Raw genomic sequence first — 18,138 nt, 5'->3', positions numbered from 1 at the left:
TTGGGTGGTCCGTGGCACCAGGCCTTCACTCAGCCTTCACAGGTGAGCTTGGGACAGGGATGCTCAGGCCCAAGGTTCCCAAGGTGTTTGGTAGTTCTAGTCTCAGTTTAGGGACCAAGCCAGGCTGTTGACTGTGCTGGATTCCACGCTGCCCCCAATCAAAGAAGGCAACATTAAACTTAGCGAAAGGAAAATGTGCTTTCATGGTTCACGGAATCCATTATGTTTGTGGGGAATGGAATATAAATTGGCACAGCTACTGTTGGAGGGCAGTGTCTATCAAAACTAAAAATGTGCATACCTGTGACTAAGCAATTGCACTTATAAATGCATATTTTGGCCTGAGGCTTAGAGAAACATACCCGTGTGTATCGGAAGACACGAGGAATGTGCCTCTCGGCCTCATTTGCAACAGCAAAATGGTAGCAAGAGCCTCACTGTTCTCCAGAAGGGGAATGGCTAAGTGAAATGAGGTGTATATGTCTGGGGCATGTCTACCCAGCCATTGAAAAGGTGAATTAGCAATAGATAGAGCCACAGTGATGGGCCTTAAACACACTGGTGAGTGGAGGAAAAAAGCAAGCCGGCAATCATATGCAGAGGAAGATTAAAATGGAAAACCAACACACACCATGCGTGCATGTGCACCTACACATGTGTGCATGCGTGTGCACCTTCACATGTGTACCTACATGTGCTTTGTATGTCAGCCCTGTGGTTCTGTCATTTTGTAGCTTTGAAGACTAGAGCCTTGGGCTTTGTGAAGGGTCTATTCCTAGACCCAGGTCAAGATACACTTTTCAGCTGATTGACATGAGTACCTTGTTTTCCCTTTCCCTCCAACCCCCTAGCAGTGTCTGTATGGCCTGGTCTAGTGCAGGGGCCCAGAGCATGTCTGGAAGAGGTGGATACGGTGGCCTGTGGGAGCTGGGAAATACTTGGCTTGACTTTTGAATGAAGATGGGGAAATGTCCTTGGTCTATGGCCAAGGTGTCAGGTGGGCTGCGAGAGCTCCTAGACGGCTTTCAAATCTAGGAACAGAGGTCACAGCTGCCCTCAGATGTCAGGGCTCCACAGAGCTCCCAACTTACTAAAAATGTGAGGAGAGCCCAAGATCACGTTGTAGAGCAAGTACCAGGGGAATCCCTGGGATGGTTGCCAAACGTGGGTTTTAGCAAAGCAAAAACAAAAACAAAACTGTTTGTCAGAGGAAATATTTATGTGAAGCTCAATATATGGAATATATAGTGCATGGGCACAGGGAAGAGGTCAGGAGCCCTCATGCTTAGCCTGTCCCCCAGGACCCATGGGTCCTCGTTGGCTCTGTGGAACCCAGTCTGAGGACCTGAGCTTCAGGGGGTAGAGCATGACCTTAGGGCACTGGCCAGACCCAGGAGTCCTTCCCATTCTTGGACAGACCACTTAACTTGTCTGAGTCTCATGTCCTCAACTGTCACACGAAGATCCTAAGGCCCCCTCTGCAGGGTCACTGTGAGGATTAAGTGGGATGAATGCATGTTAAGTGCTGAGCCCACAGGCTGACACATGAAAGGTCCTATTTGTCAGTCTGTAACACTGTCTGGCTGTGTGTGGTCTCCAGAAAGGCCAGAGCCTGGGTGACTGCATGGAAAAGAACAGATGTACAGGTGGAGGGTCTTGATCATGACCCTCAGTGCATCAGGGCTGAAGTGAGAGTCCAGTGAGGATATTCTCAAACTGATGGCTCTCATTCTTAGAAGCCAACTGGTGGAGAGACATGGGACTGACTGGAAGTAGGGACCCCACTTTGGAGACATGGTGCCCCAGCTCCCTGTGTGACTCAGGGAAGGAGGCTGAGCCCCCTCTGAGAAGGTAATGGATGTGAATGCATGGCCACTGCATGCTCTGTGCCTTCCCTCACCAAGACAAGGGGCTGCTTACCTGATTGCTGCAGGCTACGATGACGTGCTCAGGCTCCGGCATGATGCTGCTGTTCTGAGCCACCAGCGTGTCCTGGGTATGGCCGGGGAGCCGGTAGGAGGAAAAGAGCCCATAGTATTGCTTCATGCAAAGGGGCTGCCCTGACAGCTGGCCTTTGGCACAGTCAGTGGGAATGGAGTGGCTGAAGGAGAGGAGTGGGAAGGGAGGCAGCCACGAGGGGATGGTGGGGGGGTGAGGGGAGACAGAGAATGGGTTTTATGTAACTTGATCAGGCAAAGTGGTGCATAGAACCTAGAATTGCATCACATGGCAGATGCAGAGCTCAATTCTCCACTTTTTAAAGTAGTGGAGGCCCCATTTCCACAACACATGGAGACCCTCAGAGTTTTCTCAAACCTCTGCCTCATGCACGGCATGTGCAAGGCCTGCCAGTTAGCCTTCTGCATCTTTGCTTATGCTGATCTTCTCTCAGCATGCCTTTGCCCCAACCCCAGAACTCAACAGTTCTATTCAGAAAACTCCTTCCCCTCCTTAAAGAGCCTACTCCTTTATCATCTCTTTTAGAAGCCTCTTCTGAGGTCAACGCAGGAAGTTCTTTTTCCCTCTGGTCTCAGCATGCCTTGTGCCTATCCTTCCTCTCTCCCTCCCTTTCTTCCATCCATCCACCCATCCATCTATCCATCATCCATCCATATATCCATACATCTACCATACTTCCACTACCAAACATCCATCCCTCCTTCCACCCACCACCCACTCATCTATCCACCATCCACACATCTATCCACCATCCATCCATCCTTCCATCCACCCATCCATCCACCAAGCGTCCATCCATCCTTCCATCCACCCATCCACCCACCATCCACCCATCTATCCACCATCCATCCATCTTTCCATTCAGCCATCTTTCTATCCATCCATCCATCCATCCATCCATCCATCCATCCATCCTTCCACTCTTTCAGCCAACAAATATTTGTGAAGCATGTCCTCCATATAGGCCAGGCACCATTCTGGGATGTGGGGATACGGCAGCAAATAAGACATGCAGCTCCTGCTCTACTGGGGTGCAAGTCCTAGGATGTGTAGGTGGGGAGTAGACCACAAGCAGCAAACCAGTGAACAGGAGACTTTCAGGTAGTGAGACAGAGTGTTGGCAGGGACAGGAGGTGGTGACCAGGGGCAGTCTCACTGAGGCAGGTTGATTGAGCTGAGCCCTAAGGGTGAAGTGTCCCACAGCACTGCAACTCAAAGTATGAGTATTGCACTGAACTGCTGTGACTGACCCATGACTTGGTGTAATGCCTGAACCCAGAAATGTTTGTAGCAATGTGATGGGAGTTTTATGTCTGTTGAATCCTGTAATAAAACATTTGGTCTCATATTTCATACCATTTTTCTAGTAATCAATATTTTGTTGTTTTTCACAAATTTTACAAAATGAAAGAAAATATATTGGTTCTTCCCCAGAGGCAGCTTGAGAAGCACTGGTCAAAGGCAGAGACAAGCCAGTGGGGCTGAGGCCCAGTGAAGACAGGGCCAGAGAGTTGGGCAGGCCAGGTCCTGTGGGGCTCCAGTGGCAGTGGGGAGGAGCTATTGCCTTATTCTTGGTGCAGTGAAAGCCCTTGGGAGGCTTTAGCACTCAGGGGCACGATTGGGTTTCCATTTTGTTGTTTTACTGACCCTGCTTATATGGGGAGAATGGACTGAAAGGTGTCACAGGAAGAACAAGGAAGGAGGTTGTGGCAGAGAAGGAACGTGATGTCTTGTGAGGGCAGCAGGGAGGGAGGAGGGAGCTTGGGGACACGGTGGGGAGGGAGAATGACCACATCTGAGCACCATGGGTTACATGAGGGTGCAAGGGAGAAAGCAGAACAAGCACAGGTGACTTCCAGGTTCCCAGACTCACCAACAGGGCATGCGCTGGTGCACTTATGGACATGGCCCGACAAGGTGTGGGAGGAGTTGGGAAGCGGGGAGGGAGAGGCAAAGCTCTCCTGGCTCATTTGTAATGACTGAGAGACACCCCAGTGGGGATGGCTGAGGCTTGGATGAGCGAGTGTGGGACTCAGGGGAAGGGACACAGCTGTATTTTGTGTCTGTTTAAGTGACTGTCCTGCCCAATAGTCTAAGGACATTTTGAGGGGAGGATGAGGCCTTATTTCTCTTCCTCTTCCCAGCATAACTACATTGCAAAGTGAATAAGTAAATTAATTAATTAATTAATTAACGGTTCAAAACAGGCACTCAGGAAAATGTACCAGTCTTAAGTCCTTTTCAATCATTGGACATGGGAACCTCCATGTGGATATGCATGGGTATTCATGTCTGTGTGAGTGTGCACACACACATGTGAAAGTCTGGGATCAGAAGGAAAGTGAAGTCTCGTGGAGGCAGTCAGTGATGAATGGGCACCAAGTCCCCAGGCTCAGCAAGACAAGGCTGTTTGAAAACAGACAGGGCAGTGAGCTGGAGGGGCGAGTTCTGGGAGGAAATAGAGTGCTGTCTACGAAGAAGGGAGAGACCAAAGACACACCATGAGGAGACAACAGCCCAGGGCCTAGTGACCCATGGCATTTAGAGAGGAGTGAGCAGAGCGCCCAGGGGCGTGTGGTGCAGAATGCCCTGGACAGCCTGAGCTGCTTCACCCTGAGAGTCTGGGAGCCCTGCCTGCCCCTCTCCAGAGGGAACAGCCCTACCCTGGAGGTGCTGTGGGTCTGAGCCTCTGTCCCAAGGCTGGGTAAAGATTGAGTTGAGTCAAGTTGAACAGAGTGAAGTTTGCCCCTTGCCCCCTCCTTGCTCTGCCACCACCCGGCTGTGTAACCATGGATGAGTTACTCAACCTCTCTGAGCTGCAGCTTCCTCATCTGTGCAAGGGATGCTTCTTTGGGCCTCTCTCTCTCCTTCCAGCTTCTAATGCTCTTATAGTCTCTACCTTGAGAGACTTGGTTCCTCCAGACCCGCTTACTCTCCCTGCTGCTCTCAGACACCCTCCTGCTCTCCTAAGCTTGGCCAGGAGAGGGACTTTCCTCCTAAAATCAAAGAGAGCCTGCGGTGCTTGAGCAGCCTTCTCCATCTGTCAGAACAGCCTCATGTCCACTGTGGGATTGAGGACACAGAGGGTCCGGCTGGAGACACCATTCCTCCAAGTGGCAAAGCAGAACTCCACATCACCTTACTCTAACAACTCTTCCTTCCCTGCCTTCCTATGTGTTCTCCAGCTTCAAATGAATTCACTCCACCTGTGCACGTACGTGTGGAGGGAGGGGGCATTTTTAAAAGATCAAGGAAGGATGGTGCTTGCCCCAGGAAAAGGAACAGTTAACGGACAGGCCAGCTGGGCTAAAGGTCATCGTGATGGTGGGGGAGTGGGTGGGGGCAGGGACATCTGCTCTGTGCCAGGAGCCAGGAATGGGAATACAGAGCTGGAAAAAGACAATGTCCCTGCAAGGGAGTTGGACGCATAGGCAGACTATGCTGGAACAGGGCACCTCCCTCCAAGTCCTACCTGTCCAGCAGGGCCTTGTAGCTGAGTACACCAGAGATGAGGCTGGCTGCAAACCTGCAGGGAGAAGGTAGGCCTGAGCCTTGCCTCCCAGGGCCTGGCTTCCTCCCTCCCTCCCTCCCTTCCGCCTCCCCTCCCTCCTTCCCTCTTCCTTCCATCTCCTTCCTCTTCCCTCCCTTCTCCCTCCCTCTTCCCCACTGCCAAACTCCATGATCCCACATTGTATGCCGCCCCCGTGTGCACTAATCAGATGTGGTTCCTGCACTAATCAGACGTGGTTCTTGTCCCCCAGCCCAATGCCGAGAGCCCACCACAAGCCTTGGACTCAAAATGGTCCTTTGGTGAGAACTGGGGGTGGAGCAGCTCTTGGGGAGGGGAGAGGAAACTGGAATCACCTTGAAAAGGAGATGGAGCAGAGAGGGAGACGGAAGCCAGGAGAGGCCGCAGAGCAGGCCAGAAGGGGTGGAGGTGAAGGGTGGAGTTCTTCCTTGGAAAGGCCAGCCCTGGGGCTGGACAGGGCAGGACCCCTGGCCTTATGGAAAATTTTCTCCTGGGAAAAGCCAGTAATTTGGTCCCTTTCCTCCCACCCCCCAGTACTAATGAAAAGGAAATCGAGTGCTTGGGGAAAGGCACTGGAGAAATGAGCAGCGGGAACTGTCATCCCAGGATGTTGGGCCTGGCTTAATTGCACCAGGAGGAAAATACCCCCTCAGATGCAATTGTGAGAACTGTTTTCAGAAGTCATTCATCCGTCCACGCCTTCCTTCTTCCCTGGGGAGACCCCAGCTACAGTGGGAGGGAAGGCTGGCCAGCTGGTAGGGTGGGGTGGGGAGGTCTTCCTAGCGTGGCTAAGCCCTGCCCAGAGGTGAGGTGGGCCCTGCCTCTTGTCCTCGGGCCGCTTTGGTCTGCCCTTCCTCTAAACTGTCCCCACCATTTGCCCCACTCAGGTCTTAAGACCAGACTCTGAGAGACTCCAGAAGGGAAACCCTTTCTCCCTGCACCCATCCTCCATTGTCATCAGCGGCCAGAGGCCCTCCAATGGCTCAGTGAGCTCTGAAATTACAGCAGATGGCACAGGCTCTGGCTGCTGGCAGGCAGGAATTGTTTCCAGCCTTCTGGGGCCTCTGTTTAGAGCTGGGGGCTCTGGAAGGAAGCAGAGGCCCTCTCAGACAGCCTGGGGCGGTGTTTCCCAGGGACAAGTACTGGCGTGGTCCAGGGACACACGCCTCCTCCCAGGGCCTCAGCCAGGTGGAGGCTGTGGGGATATTTGGACCCATGACCTCCATGAGTGCCCATTCCACTGCAAGATAAATATAGACTAAGGCTGATTGTGTGATTGTCACTCGAGTGCAGCCACACCTAACCTTGCTCCCCCCCGATGGCCTGGACGTCCACTGTCTCAGGGCATTTGGCCCCAGGAAGCTCAGCTGAGGCTCCAGCTTTGGAAGCTCAGCCGAGGCTCCAGCTTTGGCCTTTCTTTGCTGGCACTGGGGTAAGGGCCCCTGCCTTGGGTGGGTCCTTAGGTTATGAGCTAGGAGCACCAAGGCCTCACCTCAGCTGGTCGTCAGTGCCAGGGAAGTGCTGTCGAGCAAAGATCACAGCGGGGCTGGAGTTGACGGGCAGGGCCAGGCGGTTGTTGAGATACATGTCATTCAGCCAGTACTCAGATACCTGCCGGGGAGGGCAGGGAAGGCCGTCACATCCCTCCAAACAGTCCCATCCTGACAGCCCCGAGAGAAAATCGGGACACTTCACCAGAGCATTAATTCATTCATTCCACAAATATATGCTAAGCCCCAGGTATGTGCCAGGAGCTTCCCAGTCCACCGGGCCTGTCCTTCACCTTTGTGCCCTCCTGTCTCCTTTCTTCTGTCCCAGCCCCATCCTGGTAGCTTGGTGCTACATCGCTGTCCTCTGCCTGTCCTTACAGGTGTCTCCTTCCTGCCTTTCACCCTCTCTTCTTTCCTGATGCGATCTCTGTCCTCATCTGTCCCCTATTCCTGTCCCCGATTTGTCTTCCTCTTTCTCTATCCAGATTTCCCATTCCTCATCTTGTTTGTTTCTCATCCTTTTCCCTTCCTGTCCTCCAATCCATGCCACCTGCCTGTTCCCACATCTATCCCCCATCCCTGTCCCTCGTCTCTCCTTCTGCCCTGTCTTTGTCCCCTACCTGCCTCTCACTGAGATCCCTCTGTCTCCAGGTCTGCCTCCCGCCCCTCTTCTGTGGATTCCTTGTCTGCGCCTCTTACCCAGTTGGCTGTCTTTTCCTGCCGCTCCAAGAGTTTCTGCTGCAGGGTCTCACCGAGGCCACCAGGGGCCCCAAACCGCTGCACAATGGCCTGGCTCTTCCTGAACTGCTCCTCAGGCACCAGGTGTCGCATGCACTGCAGGTACGTGGCCAGGGTCTGCTGCAGCCGGGGCACGGGCAGTTTGGGCAGCCCCTGGAAGAAAGGGTTCATAAGCATTGTGCCTCTAGTATGTGTACCCCATGCCTGTCCCCAAGTTGCTCCCTAGTATCTGTGTTGTTCTGCCCCTGTGTTGTTCTCTATCCTGGGACCCCTCCATTTCTAGGGCGCAGCTCAGCAAAATTATGAATTTAGGAAGTTCCTGTTTGGCGTCCCTGACCTCATTGTGCTCTGTCCCCAGAAAGGGATAAAGTGCAGAGGAAAATACGGTGATATTGGCACCAGACAGACCTGGGTTTGTACCCTGACCCTGCCGCTGACCAGCTCTGTAAACTTGGGCAAGTCACCCTCCCTCTGTGCCTCAGTTTCTTCCTCTATAGAATGGGAGTAGTAACCCCTATCTCTCATAGGATCAAACAGATAATAGATAAGAAAGTGTTTTTAAGCCATAAAGGATGGATCTAAGATGAAATAGTCCTGTTATTGATGCTGTTGGCTGCTGGTGACTCTTAATTTAGAGATTGTTCCCAGCTGGGGCTCCAGAATCTGATTGATCTCTGGACCTGAAGGGGGCACTCTTACGGAGAGATTTGGAAGGATAAAAGATGGTTTTGGATGAGAGGCATAATTCAGTGCTGCCCTAATGACTAGAATTCTACAAGAGGGTTCCTCAGAAGATGATTCATGCCCTGAGCTTCTTATAAGTCCCTCCTACTTATAAAACCCAGGCAGGGAATTTTGTTTCATGTAGGTGTTGGGGCAGGGGTGGGGATGCAGTGGATGTCCTTCCTCTCCGAATCTCTCCAAGCCTCTGCTCCTCATCCATAGGACATAAATAACAATTCCTACCTGAGAGGAACACAGAGAGAATTAAATGGGGGAACAACTGGCCTCAAATAGGCACATCTAAAATGTTATGACCTCGCTATCTTATACTTCCAGAGGAATTCCCAAGAGGAAACCCATACTCTTTGGGGGCCCCAAAGTGTGGCTAGAGTCTAGGAAGAACCCCCCACTCCACCCTCCTATACGCATGCTGTGCCTCTCAGTTCACCAGCAGCGTTCACCACAGAAGGCTTCTGTGTGGCTTCAATTTTGTGACTTCCCATTTATGAATGAGGAAACTGAGTCCCAGAAAGTGGAGCAGCTGGTCCAAGGTCCAAGGTCACATACAAATCTGATAGCAGACTAGGAGCTAAAATCAATCCTCCATGTCCACTCTGCTTCTTTCTCCTGGGTCGTTCTCTCCCTTCCCTTTCACTCCCTTTTCCATTCCTTTCCTCTTCTTGTCCCTCACTTGGCCAGTGACAATAGGAAGGCAGAACTTATAATAATATTGCTTAAATTGTACAGTTTCTTCTCCTGTAAAATGGGGGTAGTAAACCCTGCCTCTCATAGGATTAAAGATCTAATGTATGTGAAAGTGCTTTTAAGCCATAAAGGATAGATCTAAAATGAAATAGTCCTATTATTGATATTGTTGTCTGCTGGTCAGTCTTAATTTATAAACTGTTCTCAGCTGGGGCTCCAGAATCTAACTGATCTCCAGACCTGAAGGGTATACTCTTGTGGAGAGATTTGGAAGGATAAAAGATGGCTTTCGATAAGAGACATAATTCAGTGCTGCCCTAATGACCAGAATTCTGCAACATGGTTCCTGGGACACGCTGGTAGACAGTGAGGCACCTTCCTTCAGGGGCTTCTCCTCTGTGCAGTGATGAGTTTCCATGAGACAGTAAAGGGCTCCTCCCCATAGGCTGCAGAGTGAAGGGGCCCCTTAAAAGCACCTCCTTCTCTGCCCCTGCTGCTGATGGATGAATGACGGCCCTCTTCTTGTCTGATCCTGCTTCTAGGGTTCACTTCTCTGGCAGGGGTGGGGTGTCAGTGCCAACTACGGCCTGCTCCTGCCCTGGGGAATGACTCGAGGATGCATCTAGGCAGCATTCCAGGCTGCCCTGCCCAACCCCAGCGAGCCAGGTCTGAGCCCCCAACCCAGCTGTTCTGGTTCTTCCATCTCTTGCGGTGGGGGGTGGTCTGTGTGATGGGTGGGTGGGTAAGAACCTACAGAAAGCCCAGCGCAGTTAGTGGCCTGGCCAAAAGAGCCCACAAGTCTGGCTAGAGCCTCCGCCAGACACTGCTCCCCTTCTTCCAGGCTCTGACAGTGCACTGTGACTTAGCCTGGTTAACAGGGAATCAGCAGTGGGTAAAAAGGAATAAAGCAGGAAATCGCAGCTCAGACATCTCAACCCCCCAGGGATCCTCCCCAGACTCTCCTGGACTTCTGGCCCTGTACTAAGGAGTGTCTTCGGACCTGGGAGTCTCAGGTCAATGCTCTAAAACTCCATGTTTCCTGGGCTGTTCATGTGAGTCAGATCCTGGGCTGGACTCAGAGACGATGGAGAAACAGAGCCTGCTCTTAAGGAAGCCACAGCCCAATGGGGTGGGTAGAGAAGCATGCCAGTGGACCAGAGGTGACAATAGATGTTTGTCAGCTGCAGAGGTCGGGGCAATGGAGTGAGCAGCTTCTTGGGGAGAAGCCAGAAAATTCTGCTCAGGGTTTCAAATGAGGGCTGGGGGAAGGGGGAAGAGGAGTGGCAAAAAGACAAGTGTGGGAGAGGGGAAACACATGTAACCACCTGAAATCAGGTGTGTTGCTCTGCCGCCCGAAGCCTGGCTGGGGTGGGAGGGAGGATGCCTGCCCAGGGAGGATGGCATTGTCTCAGGCCAGTGGAGAACATGGTGCCTAAGGCTCCAAGGCTGAACTAGTGACAGCAGCTGGAGCTGGGACTTGCAGGGCTTGGAGTAGGAATTCAGCCCCACCCTAAGGCAAAATCACTGGGCTCAAAGCTATCAGAAGTGAAAGCTGGGATGAGGAGAGGCCGTGGAAAGAAAGATAGTGCCTAGCCTGGCCAGGGGATTTGGAAGTTTAGCTCTTAGCATTTCCTTGGCACCCTGAGGCCCGTCTCAGCCCCTCCAGGCCCTTCTGGGATCCTCAGCAAGCTGAGGGTGGAGCTGTAGCCTGGTCCTTGTGCCAGTAGAGGGCAGGGCTGGGGCCAGGCAAATGCTGGGGGCCAGTCCCACTCAGGACTGTTCTGGAAGCAAGGGCATGTGGGTGGGGAAAGCAGGGTTGAGAGAGGGCTCCAAAAGTCACTCACAGACTCCTCCTCACTGCTGGGAGTTTTTGCTGCCATCTTATGGGGGACCTTTTCCAGGATGGGCGTCTTGGTGAGTCCTGGTGAGTCCTGGTGCAGGGATGCAGAGGTGTGTACCTGGGGACCAAGAAGTGGGAAGCATCAACACAGTAGCCACATAGACCTGTCATAAACGCTCCACCTCCCATCAACAAACCTCCACCCCAGCCCCATGAGGAGGCCAGAGCCTGACAGCTGTGTATAGGGGTCTCATTGCAGGCCTGGCCCCAGTCTCGACTTCCACCTGTATGTGCTGACCACAGTGTTCTCTCTGGGCCCCCATATGGGAGAGAGTTGTTCCTAAAGTGAGGGTCTGCTCTCATGAGGCTGTTGCCACCCAAGGCCAGCTGACCACCCTGGGGCAATCCAAATCCACCAGGGGTTGCTGGCAGAGTGCTGGCTTTGTTCCTGCCTGGAACCCAATAGATAAGTGCTTTGCTGATCAAACTCTCTCTTTCCCACTAGCTTCTCAAGGGTAAGACCATACCTACTGTTCTCAGTGCTTCAACTCTGGGTCCTGGCCACATCTCTGGTGTGGAGTAGGGTGAATTCCCTCAGTCCGTTGGCGGAGGGAAAGGAATGCATGCGTGGGTGAATGGAGGCCTTTAAGGCCCTGTGCTCCAGGATGCATCAGGGCTAATTGGGAGCCTGGCCTGTGGCCAGGGCAGGGAGACTCTGGGCCTGCTGGAGGGGTTGTAACCTAGGCAGTCTCGGGTCTGCAGGCTGCCAGTGTAGATACCATAGGAGTGCCCAGGGAGGTATGCAGGGAGGCTGGGCAGCCAGGGTCCCTAGGGGTCACCTGCCTTAGTCTGGGGAGAAGCAGATTAATTTTGAAGGTACAGTAGAAGTGAGCCAGGCCAAGAGGGCAAAGACTGTTATTATTAGGCTGTGGGTCACAATTGCTACCCTCTGAGATGTCCCCGAACCTAAGCCTCCGCAGGCACATACTCATGTTTTCCACCAGCCCACCCTCTATTCTCTCAAGTCTAAAGCTGATGTTTAGCTAACTTCCTCGCCCCTCTCCCCGCCCAACACCACCCCTACCCAGAGGCAAGCACGGCCCACATATGGGCACATGGCAGGGTTGTTGCCAGGAACAGAGAGTCCAGAAAGATGGATGAACCAGGCCCAAGGATGGAGGAGCCTGGGGCTGCCTTGCAGTGCTGGGCAGAGAATGTAAAGCCCTTGCTGGCACAGTTCAGGGACACTCTCCACAGGCTGGTTCCCAGGCATCCCAGTGCTGTGGGTTCGTAGGGGCTGCCCCCAACTGCAAAGTGAAAGAGGTGGCATCCTGGTGAGGATTCACTGGAGCATGGCAGTCTTTTGAGAGGACAGCAAGGACAAGGTCGGGTTGGTAAAGTCCCTACAGACCATGCAGCCAATGCCTCCTTTTGCTCTGGCCCAGAGTCCCCCCTCCCCCCTTTCGGGAGACACTAGTCAGGCTTCAGGGACCCTGAGCTTGAAGAAGGCAGAGCTGGGCGGGATGGTTTCCTGGTGGTCCCACCTGCCAACTCTTCTTCCTCCATCACTCCTGGGCGGATGCCTAGAGGGTGTATGTGTATATATATGTCTGTTTGTCTGTGTTTTGTGCCTCCCATCCATGCTCCTGCCAGCCTGGCTTTCCAAGGGCTGCCTGCTCTGCCCCGAAGGTCCAACCCCAGTCCGGCCGGTCATTCACAGGCTGTCATCGGCTATGTCCTGGCTCAGACTTGCCACTAGCGGCTGCTCCTCCTTCCCCACCCCCTGCTCCCGGGAGAAGCGGTTGCGAACCGGCAATTCAGGCGAGTCAGGTCAGACCCACGGACCCTCCGACTAGACACAGAAAGCGTAGACCTGGTCACTTAGCAGATGCTGGGCCAAGTGAAGTAAGAACATGCGCTTGGAGTCCGAAGCCCTGATGGTCAAGCCTCCCCAAACCCAGGCACCGAAGCAACGCAATCCTGCAGCTTCCTAGCTGATCCCCGACGGCCGCTGCTGCGCAGGACTCAGAGGATTCTACGAGTCCTGGGTACTCTCGGCCCCAGTGCTGTCCCTAGATAGAGCCCCCGACCGCCGCCCTTGCTCCCGGCACCACGCTCCGCCAGCCCAGCCCAGCCCTTCTTCTCACCTGCTCTCCTCGGCTCTGCTGCCTCGGCCGCCGCTGCACCGCACCACTCAGGAGTGTGGGCGGGGGTGTGAGCCGGAAGGGGTGGGGGGCGTGTCGCAGCGCGGGGGTGGGGGCTACCGCCTGGGTTCCCGGCAGGGCCTCCGACGTCGCCCGGGTCCCCGCGGCCACCCGACTGGAGAAAGCAAGCTGGCCGCACTTCTCTCCTTCCTCTTGTTCCTCCTCCCTCCTCTCTCTTCCATTTCCCCCCCTCCCCCAAGCCCCCCTTCTTCGCGGTCCTCAGCCCCATCCCTTCCCCTGCTCCCCGCCCAGGGATCCCAGCTCCCGGCCCCCAGAATCTACCCGGAAGGCTTCCCGGAGGAACTCAGGCAACAAATTTAGGCTCTAGAAGGGGGCACAGAACACTGTCCCGCCCATGCCCCCTGCCCCTAGCTCAGCATTCCCCAGTCACCGCACTTCCCCAACCCCATTATTCCAGGCGTGGGGTGCTGCTGCTCAGAGTCCTGGAGAGGGTTGGGTCTGAGGAAGTCTCTGGTCTCTGCCCTCCTCTCCCCACCATCCAGGCCAGTCTCAAACCCTACTACACCATCTTTCAAAATAATAATTATAAGAAACAATAACCGAGATCAATGTTCACTGCAGGACTTCCCTTTCTGTTACCATCCCATTCCTGCTGGCACTATGGGGTGGGGAGCAGAGGTGGGGCGCTACAGACTTGGGACAATCCTGATGGCAGACCTGGGGATGCTTAAGGACTGCGGCAAGAGGCAGGCTCTCCTCTCAGACAAAAGCATCCCCCACCCCAGATAGAGACCCCCACACACAAATAGCACAGACAGACCGACAAGGGCAGACTCCGCCCAGGCACACACAGCCCGACTCGCAGATCGAGGACAGACATGCGCACAACAGCAGAGCAGACCCCCACAGGCGCAGCTAACACACAGGCGACCCTGACCAGCCGCCTCTTCACGCTGGGATGGGAAGACTGTGCCTCGATCATCAGGCTACGGTCTTCGGGACATGGAGTGTTGCGCAAACGCTGGCTTGAGGCTCTCTCAGGGCTGAGACTAAGGATTGGAAACTTTCCTGACAGTCCTGGGCCGCTGCTCCCACTCAGGACAGGGTGGCAGTGGGGGTTGGTACCAGATCCCACACTTGCATCTCTCCCTTCAAGACTCAGACCCTCAGGACTGACAGGGACACAGCAAACACCAACCACGGCTCCCCCACTCCTAGGACAGAGCCTAGTTCTCTAATGAATACACACACATCACATCATACACACATTTCCAGAGGTCGGATTCTAAAAGATGGGCCGTTATTCTTCCTCTGCCGGAATGCTCGGCTCCTACTCCTTTCTCAAAGCCTCAACGGGGCGGGATTCTGGTCTGAAGGGAAGCTCAGCCCAGGCACCTCAGAGCTCTGTGGATGGTGTGGGGCGTGTCCTCAAAGGGCGGGGCCTGGCGCGCCCAGCTGAAGCTGGTCCTCAGGCTCCCCGGGGCGGCATCCCCTGGCTCTGAGCTGGGCCTGCAAAGGAGGGTCTATCCTGGGCTGCCGGGAGCATGGCGCTCCTTGGTGACCGTGGGTGACAGCCTTTGTTGGGTTTGCTTCCTTCCTATCCCCTTTTCCAGGTAGAAAAACAGCTACAGGTGCCTAAGTGTTAGTTTGGCTCAGGCCTGGATTGGGACTTGGAGACCCAGTTCACCCTCCCCTCTGCTCTGGCCCTGCGCGCCTCCACGCACCCCCCACCAGTAAAGAGACTCGGCCTCCTGGGACAGACACAGTTTATTGATTTGGGCGGAGGCGCCGCGGTGCAGCGGCCCAAGTTTGGCACTGGGAGCAATGGAAGGAAGGACAGACAGATGCAGGCTCTACACAGGGGAGCCGCAGGTGGGGACTCGGGGTCCTCTTCACCTCCGCAAGGAGCGCAATGGCTTCGCTTGCCTCGGTGCTCCAAGCCCCATTGGACAAGAGAGAAAGGGATATGGAATGGGTCACAGGGAGGGGATTTGGGCAGAAGTCAAGGTTGAGGAGGGGCTGGGGTACTCGCTGGAGGAGGCGGGCCCTGAGCCAGAGCTGGCCAGTGGGCTTGCAGAGCAGCCCCCTTGACCCAAGGCGGGTGGGTGGGCTGGAGGAGGAGTGGGGATGCTAGCTGCGGGTGTAGTAGTAGTTGTAGTCGTCCTCGCACTCGTCAGAAGGGCCAGGTGGGCTGCGAGGCTCGCGGTCCTGGCCAGACACTGGACGCTCACGCAGGCACACCGCATCGTACAGACCTTGCGGTGGCTCATCAAGCAGCACATCGCGCTCGGAACGGGAGCGCGTCAGGAGGCCCACGTTGCGGAGCAGCAGCAAGACGGGAGCATAGAGCAGGTTGGCCAGTCCCATGCCAAGGCTGAGCTGCTCAAAGCCCAGCGAGTGCACAATGTGGCCTGCCACTATGGGCCCGAGCGCGTAGGCCACCGAATAGGAGATGTCGGCGATGGCGTAGACGCTGCCATAGACTGAGACGTGGCGCACGTCCACCAGAAAGGCGAGCGTGGGCAGCAGTGCTGTGTCGACTAGGGCTATGCCAAAACAGAGGCCGCAGAGCGAGACCGCTAGCGGCGCAAAGGAGCGGCAGGCGGGCACGATGCACGAGCTGGCGCCGATCACAGCCAGCCCGAGCGCGCCGTACAGCCACTGCAGGTGTGGGTAGCGCGCCGCCAGGCGCACGGTGAGGTAGACGCCCAGCACGTAAGGCACGAAGGCCGGCAGCCAGGCCATGCCCATCTCCCACTCGGAAGCCGCCATCGTATGCTTCATCCACGTGGCAATGGTGGGCTCAAGGAAGGCGAGGGGAATGTTACAGGTGGTGAGCGCGCCGGCCACCACGGCAATGTAGGGGTCCAGCATGAGGCGGTGGATGGGAGTGCCCACTGGCAGGTTGGCCCGAGCCCGTGCAGCCGCCGAGAAGGGTTTGGCCACTGCGAGCAGCAACAGTGCGTCAAAGAGCGACACGGCAGCTAGCACCAAGAAGGGCACGCGCTTGCCGGCGAACTCATAGAGGATGCCCCCGAAGGGCGGGGCCACTAGGCTTCCGAAGCTAATGAAGGCCAGCGCCACGCCCAGTGCACGACTGCGCTCCGGCTCCTCCGGGTACTTGTCGGCGATCATGGCTATGCCAGACGTGTCGGCGAAGGCTGAGCCCAGGCCCTGCAGGCTTCGCGCGGCGAACAGCGTGGCGTAGTCCTCGGCGAAGGCGAACATGACTGTAGAGGCAAACATGACGCCCAGGCCGATCAGCAGCGGCACGTCGTAGCTCATGCGGTCGATGAAGGGCCCGCTCAAGGGGTTCACTAGCAGCTGCAGGATGGCCTTGGAAGCAAACAGCACCCCAATCTTCACGTCTTCGCTCTCCGTAGGGTAGCGGGGCCGAAGGGCTGAGCCCGCTGGCCACGCAGCCGTTGGGGACGCCGAGGTGTTGGCCACGTAGGCGCTGGCATTGGCCTGAGTGGGCAGCGGCAGGGTGGGTTCCCACACCTCGGGAGTCCGGGTGGGGCCCTCGCCGCCCCCGCGCATGTGGGCGATGTAGTCGGGCACGATGGGCACGATGACCATGTACAGCATGTTGTCCAGTAACAGCGCCACGCACACAATAACAAGCACCAGGCTCCTCTGCCGCCGGGGCTCCTGCAGCGCCGCGCCCACCGCCTCCGACAGCTTGGTGGCCGCCGCCCGGGCCTGGCCCGCAGGTTCCGCGGGTTCCATGCCCCCACCCCGATGCTCTTCCGAGGACGCCTCCGCCAGGGCCGAGCGCTGGCGTCCCCCAGTGCAGAGGCGAGGGCACGGGACTTCGGGGAGGCGGTCCTGGCCAAGCAGACCCCCCTGTGCCTCAGGTGGCCGCGGGGCTCATGGCCCAGCGTCCCGGGAAAGGAAAGGATTCAGTCCGGCGAGGCGTTGCCGCTACTCTTAGCCGATCCCGGGACCCGCGGCTGCTGGGCTCAGGGGCGGCCGGGAAGGCGGGCGCGCCGAGGGGCCGGGGCCGGAGACTGGGCGCACTTCGTCCGGGGCGCGCCCAAAGCAGCACCCGCCGCGCTGAGAGGCCGCCCGCGCTGGCCGAGGGGCATGCGGTTGCCGCCCGCCCCCTTGCCCGCCTGTTAGCCCCGCCGCTGCGCTCCCCTCCCCTCGCGTCGGCTCTTGCCTCCTCCGCCGCCTCCTCTTTTTTTTTTCCCTTCCACTCGGGGCTGTGACGCGGCGAGTCCCAGCCCCCGAGTGGTGCCCGGGCCACTTGCGTCGCTCATGCTAATGCGACGTCGGCGGGGCGGGGGCCGGGGGCGGGGCGTGGCCGGGCAGGGGTCCGCTCCCCAGATGCTCCAGGGCTGGAGGCCCAGGAAAGGGTCTCGGTGCGGAAATCTTGAACCAGCCCCTGGGATGAGTGTTCCGCGCCGGTAGTTGGCCCTCTGCCCGCCCCCTGCCCGCCCCCCGCCCGCGGTTCTAGGACTTGCGGGGTCAGCGCCCGCTCTTCTCCTCCTGGGGAGGGGGGCGTGGCAGCCGGTTCCTCGCAGCCCCTCGGGAGAGGGGGGAGTCGGAGGCTTGCGATCTCCGCTTCAGCCTGGACCTCGGCGCACAGCGAGCAGGAAGCCCCCGAGGTGAGCCGCCGCTGCGTCCATCTGTTCTCGCAGCTGGATTGTGGAGCGGCGTCCGGAGGAGCGCTGGACACAGACACCCCCAACCCTTTCTCCGACTCCGCCCCCTGGCCCCTTGCACACACACCCCCGCCAGGAGGGGAGGGGAAGGCTCAGCAACCGCCTAGCCTGGCTCTGACCCACCAGCCCCTCCGCAGAATTTCTCGGCAGCTAATCCCGGCCGGGAGCTTGTGGGGACTGAGGGCAGAAGTTGCCGCGCCCCCACTCGGGGTCGCGAATATTAGCCTGGCCGCTGCCGCCCTCCCGCACTGCCTGGCCACACTCCCCTTGCCTGGAATCCCCCTTTCTCCTTTAGCGGTCAGGTCGCCCAGCTCCGCCTCTT

General features: G+C 56.6%; 2 protein-coding genes across 2 annotated transcripts in view; both read right to left on the bottom strand.

Moving 5' to 3' along the window:
• The window catches only part of CHAT (choline O-acetyltransferase), a 52,420-nt gene extending 39,003 nt beyond the window's left edge, over nucleotides 1–13,417 (bottom strand). Inside the window, 7 exon segments of the mRNA XM_024253753.3 lie at nucleotides 1,921–2,101; nucleotides 5,432–5,485; nucleotides 6,981–7,099; nucleotides 7,678–7,869; nucleotides 10,989–11,078; nucleotides 11,080–11,102; nucleotides 13,132–13,417. Coding sequence (XP_024109521.3) covers nucleotides 1,921–2,101; nucleotides 5,432–5,485; nucleotides 6,981–7,099; nucleotides 7,678–7,869; nucleotides 10,989–11,078; nucleotides 11,080–11,102; nucleotides 13,132–13,417 — 945 coding nt within the window.
• Nucleotides 13,418–14,485: 1,068 nt separating this feature from the next.
• On the bottom strand, nucleotides 14,486–17,828 carry SLC18A3 (solute carrier family 18 member A3). The gene has a single exon (XM_003780748.5). It carries the CDS (start codon nucleotides 16,876–16,878, stop codon nucleotides 15,280–15,282), a length of 1,599 nt encoding a protein of 532 aa, XP_003780796.3. The 5' UTR covers nucleotides 16,879–17,828; the 3' UTR covers nucleotides 14,486–15,279.
• Nucleotides 17,829–18,138: the final 310 nt, after the last annotated feature.

Source organism: Pongo abelii, chromosome 8 (assembly GCF_028885655.2).
Source record: "Pongo abelii isolate AG06213 chromosome 8, NHGRI_mPonAbe1-v2.0_pri, whole genome shotgun sequence".
Lineage (NCBI taxonomy): Eukaryota > Metazoa > Chordata > Mammalia > Primates > Hominidae > Pongo > Pongo abelii.
This window is presented reverse-complemented; position numbering and strand designations above follow the sequence as displayed.